Source organism: Sycon ciliatum, chromosome 10 (assembly GCF_964019385.1).
Source record: "Sycon ciliatum chromosome 10, ocSycCili1.1, whole genome shotgun sequence".
In the NCBI taxonomy this organism is placed as follows: domain Eukaryota; kingdom Metazoa; phylum Porifera; class Calcarea; order Leucosolenida; family Sycettidae; genus Sycon; species Sycon ciliatum.
The window spans coordinates 14,968,517-14,975,304 of NC_088652.1; the positions used below are offsets into that span (position 1 = coordinate 14,968,517).

Genomic DNA, 6,788 nt, shown 5'->3' on the forward strand with positions numbered 1-6,788 from the left:
ATGGTCGGTGCAGACGGGTCGTAGTACGCGAGACACGGGGCTGAGGCAGCTAGGCGTTTGAGCTCTGTGAAAGCTAGCTCATGTGCTTTGGTCCATTGCCACGTCGCGTCGCACCGGAGTAGCTCGCGCAGTGGGGCGGCTACGGTCGACAATGACGGCAGAAACTTGGAGAGGTACGTGAAGAGTCCGAGTGCACGACGGAGCTCTTCCACATCAGCTGGTGCTGCGAGGCGCTCAATGGCATCCAGCTTAACAGGGTCAGGGTGTACACCCTTGTCGCTGATCCGATGGCCCAGGTACTTTAGGGACGTGCATCTGAACTTAGAAGTGTTCGGATTCAGTGTCAGACCGGCATCACAGAGTCGGTTCTCGACGGCGAGCAGAGCAGCATCATGCTCAGCCATCGATGAAGCATAGACGATGATGTCGTCTATGAACACTGCTACGTTGGGAATATCGCTGAGTAAACCTTGTAGCTGGAATATCTCAGGCGCGCTCGTTATGCCGAAGGGAAGGCCCTCGAACTTGAAGCGGCCATAGGGAGTGATGAACGTCGTCAGCAACGACGCTTCCTCGGAGAGTGGGATCTGCCAGAAGCCAGACGTGGTGTCCAGCGTAGAGAATATGGTAGAACCGTTGAGTTGTGTGAGTGTGTCGTCCACGGTCGGTAACAGGTAGTGCTCTCTCTTGACGCTGGCATTCAGGCGCTTGAGGTCTACGCATACACGCACGTTGCCGTTCGGCTTGAGGAACGACACGAGGGGTGAACACCAGTCGGTCGGCTGCTCGACTTTTGTGATGACACCTGCTTTTTCCATACGCTCCAGCTCGGTACGAACCTTGAGGCGGATGTGTATTGGAATGCGTCGAGCATTTACACAGTTGTATGGTTTGCAGTCTGGCTTCAACTCAATATCGACTGGCTTGCCCAGCATGCATCCGATTTTCGGCTGGGCATCTGAAGAGCCAACATGAAGACGTTGTACTAGGCCCATCAGTTCAGATGTCTGCCTGCTCAGCAAGTTGACACCACCAGTGGCAATGACCAGGATAGTGACTGGGTACTGTACATCACGGAACACAGCAGAAGTGTGGAACTCACCCTGTATCGTGAGCTGGTTCCCATCAGGCCCAATCATTCGTGTCTGGCACGGACTGAGTACTGGCGGTGCAGATAAAGCGTTGTAGCTGGCCTGCGTCATAATGTTGAGATCAGCTCCAGTGTTGATTTTGAAATCGAGGTGTGAGCCTCACAGATTCAGTCGTACTATCCACGGCTCGTCAGCGGTGTGGGTAGAAGCAGCTCCAAGGAAATTTTCGCCGACGGGGTCCGACTGCAAGTCAAACTCAGCTACATGCACATAATCGTTGTGTGCTGCACTGGCGGAGGCTGACCGGCAGACGCTGGCGAAGTGTCCAGACTTACGACACTTGTTACAAGACTTGTCCTTGGCAGGGCATTCGTCACGGTTCGATTTGTGGTCTTCGGAGGAGCCACACCACGAGCACTTCTTACTGTTGCTCGAGTCTCGTTGGGACTTGACCTGTGGTCGCTTTCCCATCGATCCGTAACTTGCGTAAGCAGGGAACTTGCCGTGTTTCCGCTGCGGTGAGGTAGCTGCAGCAGCTTGGCTCACTCGGGGCGTTTGCTGGGCGACCTCGGCGTTTACGGACTCCGTTTTGCGTGCCAAGCTCACGGCAGTCTCGAGTGTCAGCGGAGCGTGATCCTCGAGCTGTAGCTTCTTCGAAACTTCTCGGTTCGTCATATGGGCCACCAACCTGTCGCGGATACGCTCATCGGGCTTGTCAAACGCGCAGTATTTGGCTGCGGCACGGAGACGACGCACATACTCTTCCACGGATTCACCAGGGTTCTGGACACACCTTTCAAACAATGTCCGTTGGTGGATTACGTTTACACCCGGGCGAAAATACTTGTCAAAGGCCTCCAGTACCTTGTCGAGTTTCTTCTTATCATCCGAGGACAGAGATAGAGACTCAAAGATAGGATCGGCTTCGGCTCCCATGGAGTAAACTAATGTGTCTACTTGGCGTTGCCCGTCCGCCTCGTCCAATTTGGACAAAGAACTAAAGCGTTCAAAACGGGTCTTCCAGAGTGGCCATGCTTCTGGGGTGGAGAAATCGAACGGGGCAGGTACAGGAAATTTGGCAGACGACATGACTAACTGCTACTTCTGACACCATGTAATGTTCCTGAGTGAACATCAAGTTAGTTCCCGCACTCCATAGATCAACTTCATTCCACAAGTCCCAGACAACAACTAAAGTTTATTTACATAGAACAACGAAAGATAAAGATGCACAACCAGGATCCATATATGTACACAGTACGGGAATGCATATGGGTAACCGATCCCGGAACAGATCGGGTACAACAACGGGACCACAACAGTGTGCCTCCAGCTGGTCGAAGCCATGATCGGTCTTCAATGACGTGTCCGTCCACTTCAACCACCACTCCAAGACCGATATCCGATGCATCACACCAGATCACATACTCGACATCTTTGTCTGACGGTACTTGCCAGCTTCCTCGCCATCACCAGTGACTCTTGCGTCCAGCTGACGACAAAACTTGGCAACTTGTTCGGATCCGGGCTCGTTACAGTCTGCCTCCATCACTGTGAGGTGCTTGATGTAACTGCAGGCGGGGCGAAGCCAATTTACAAACTGGCAGATGACCTGTTTGCTTACCGCACCATTTGAGTACGGCACGCTTCATCAAGACATCTGGTACACAGAGGTCGCTGCCATCTCGGCATCGCCAGGTGACCGCGCTTCCGGCGTCGCACAGCTGCAGGCCCAATACTCTTGACTCTTCCAGCGGCTCGGCGGGCTTCATGGGCAGGCTGTACTCAAGCATCGTTTTGGCACCGGCGTAAGCGCACTTCGACGGGGTCAGCATATCATCGATGTAACTGTCAGCGTCCGGGTAACCGCGCGTTACATAACGCGATGATCCCCATGTACGTGGGTGCAATACTGAGCCTAAAGCCCATTCGTGTCATCACGTATGGCTTTCCGTTCCAAAAGACAGTCTGGTACTTCAGAAACTCCTTAGCGACGTGGACTTGGAGATACGCTGTCTTGATGTCCAAGAGCTTGAAATCTCCCGTGCAACCAGCCTTTCTCCACTTACGCAGAGACTCCTCACAGGGAGGTGCATCACCATCAGGATCCGATTGCAGCTGGGCATTGAGGCAACGGTAGTCGAGCACTGGTCGAACGGGTGTTGTTACCTTGTGGTCTTGCACCTGGGGAAGGAGCGGTGACACTGCTGCTGGCTCACCATGCACAATCGGATCGTGTGGAATCAGCCACTCAGTCTCGATCCACTTTTCGGCTTCAGCACAGAACAGGGTGTCTTGTTCTGGGGTGAGCTTCTCTCGCGAGTGAGCTCCGATGCCGGATCCAAGCGTAGACGCTGGGGCAACACCATATTTCCACTGCCAGGAAAGCTCACACTCCCATTTCTCCACTTTCCAGCGCACTTCGCCATCCTGCGATCAGAGAATTATGTGACGCCCCATCATGCTTCACGCTGACATGAGGCGACTGGTGCGCAGTGCTAACAGACGCTACAACATCAGGCTTGGCGGGTCCAAACCAGATTCAACTGGTTCCGGGTTTCGGCACCATGAGCTGTAAGGGGACTACTGTCTATCCTCTACCATGGCACACCAACCAGCAGAACACAAGTCTTCAATTACAGATAGGAATACATTTCGAGAAAGAGAGAGAGAGAGAGAGAGAGAGTAAAACTACAAGTATCGCCTGTATCGGTAAAACATCGTCTAAGTCAACTAACCGACCAAGAGTACATGAACCCATGTACTCATGGGTGAAATAAAATAATCGTCTCGAGCCAAGAAAGGATCGCGCATCAAGACGGCAAGGAAAAATGGCGACTTACCTCATCACGCTCACATTATCCATCAGAAAAGTACTTTTATTGAGTATAATGCACAATACATTACGAAGTGAGGCAGTCTCATGCACAACATTCTGATCAGTCAATTGACAAACTGTTTACAAGCTAGTGCTGGAAAACCCCAATACATGCTTTAGTGCTGGGTACGAGATTGGTTAGTTTGCATTCTTTTTGAGCCAAAGTAATGTTGCAATATTCCTCTTGTGGGTTGAAAGGCATATGATGGGCGCAAGCAGACAATACTAAGAACTCTTTTGAATCATTTTATGGACATCTCTGCACACACCAAAACATTCCTGTTCACGGGTGTTGAATTGATGATGAGTGTGTCCATGAGGTCACATCAGAAATGATTGAGACCAAGGCTTATGTGCACCGGATGCATAATGGGGGTGCTTTGTGCAGCTATCAGTGCCGGGCAGCAGAGTCACCAATATTCACAGGTACTTTTGGAGTAAATCTATCGGTGGGGTTGCTTTTTCAGCCTGATACTCCCCAGCAATTGACATAATTATAGCAAGCACAGTAGTACTCATTGGCAAGAAGAGTGCTGTAGGAGTAACTGACTACAGCAAGGAGAGTCAATGATAAGGATTGCTTAACTTACCCTGTTCTGCACAGAGATCGTGCCGAGTCGGAGATCTAGTAGATACTTGACAACTTTCAGATGTCCATTCAGGGCAGCGCAATGAACAGGAAGGTAACCGGCCTGTGTACAGGTAACACACATGACCAGACATTCCTATGCGTTATCCATCAGAAAAGTACTTATATTGGGTATAATGCACGATCCACTACGAAGTGAGGCAGTCTCACGCACAACATTGTGATAAGTCAATTGACAAACTGTTTACAAGCTAAAGCTGGAAAACCCCAATACATGCTTTAGTGCTGGGTACGAGATTGATTAGTTTGCATTCTTTTTGAGCCAAAGTAATGTTGCAATATTCCTCTCGTGGGTTGAGGGGCATATGATGGGCGCAAGTATACAATACTAAGAACTCTTTCGAATCATTTATTGACATCTCTGCACACATCAAAACATTCCTGTTCACGTGTGTTGAATTGATGATGCGGCCCTTGACGCCCTCAAAGTTGTACAAGTGGTAGTGTGCTCTTGCGCCATATGAACTGTGCATGTGCTGTACTTATACGCATGCATGCTTTCACCAAAGTGTAAAAAACCGTGCCAAACAAAGAGAAGAGTAACATCAAGTTTATAACCCCCCAAGAGTGTGCAACTCTGCATATGTGGTCTCCGACGGCGAAAACTCACATCACGTGTCTCAGATATCTTCGTACTACATGCAAACGAAGGATAGCGTGCGCGAAATCCGAATATCTGCCATGACCATGCTGGGGATTTTCATGCGCGTAGTGAGTTTCTGTCAGAGAGTGCTTTTTTATTACTCCGCTGCTCGCTAAAAACGGGCTGGAAACGTACCACTGAGACACTGCATCAAGTGATGTGAGGTTTCGCTGTCGGCGTACCTCATAGAAAGGGTATCAAGAGTTGCACACTCTTGGGGGGTTATATACTCTTGGTAACATTCATTTCAGTTGAGGACAAGTAAAGAAGACGGAGATCGTTTCGAAACAGTTTATTTCATACACAGAGTAGCAGGGCTTCAATATTTCGTGTGGCCACCGTTTGCTTCGATTAGGGCTTCAACACGACGTGGCAGTGACTCCACTCATGGGGAAACCGTGTCAGGAGCCACCGAATCCCACTCCAGGTGCAGTGCCTGCACAAGCTGGTCAGCATTCTCGCAGCGAGGTGGAATTATTCTCTTCTTGGGAAGAGCACACAAATTCTCAATTGGATTCATGTCCGGCGAGCAGGGAGGTTGAAACAGGATGTTGGGTTCTCCGCTATCGAGAAGATCCTGCTGTACTTGAGCTGACGTGTAGGAGGTAGCATTGTAGAGCTGCAAGGACCACTTATTTGCAAAGAATCCGATGCCACTCGGTACAATGTTGGCTGCCATTCCTTGGGCGAACGTTGCTGCACTCCACGTCGGAGCAAAGGACAAATGCCGAACGGTTCCGAAAAGTGAAATGGCCCCGATAACGTGCACCTTTTTTTGGATAGTGTGGCACCTCGACTATTGGCTTGTTGTCCCGCGGGTACCAGGACATAACACGTCCGTTAGGATCCAACGCAAATCATGTCTCGTCTGCAAAGACAACGCGGTCAAAGTCAAACTGGCGATGCTCAATTCCCCATACTAGCCGGCTGTTTTTTGCTGCTTCTTTCAAAACAAACTTACGCACCGGCCGCCCGAACCGGTCATTATTCTGTCTGAGGCTTTTGTGTACTGTGCACCAGGTTGCTCCGTGTCCAGAACGTCAGAAATAGTCTCATTGCTCGCAAAGCGATTGGCAGCGATGTGATCAGCAACAAACTCCATGCCCACAGGTGAGAGTCTCGGGATTGTTCCGCTGCCTGCCTGTCTTGCTACGCATCTTCCAATTTCAACTCGATTGCATGTCTCCTTTACCTGACCATGGACAATAGAATCGAAGATTGTTTTGTGATTTGTTCTCTATTTTTCACATTATTGATGATCTGTTTCACTTACCTGAGTCTTCTTGTAACCGGTTATGTCCATAATTTGTCTCGGAGTATGACCTGCTCTGTAGAGGGTCGCTATTTTTTCTCGTCTACTCAATTCATTTCCTCCAAAGAACTCATTTTTCTCCATTTTTGAATAGGGCTTGCGAAGAAAACTGTCGAGAATGGGATTGCGGAGCATGTTTGTGTGCCCTTTGTTTGCTGTTCTGTCTGCACTGTGGACTCTGTACGAGATTTTGGGAATGGCCATGTCTTTCTTCT

The 6,788-nt window shown here is 49.9% G+C and overlaps 1 protein-coding gene across 1 annotated transcript; it reads right to left on the reverse strand.

Moving 5' to 3' along the window:
• Nucleotides 1-1,250: 1,250 nt before the first annotated feature.
• Nucleotides 1,251-2,180, reverse strand: LOC135826689 (uncharacterized). Its single transcript, XM_065339291.1, has one exon. It carries the CDS (start codon nucleotides 2,178-2,180, stop codon nucleotides 1,251-1,253), a length of 930 nt encoding a protein of 309 aa, XP_065195363.1.
• Nucleotides 2,181-6,788: the final 4,608 nt, after the last annotated feature.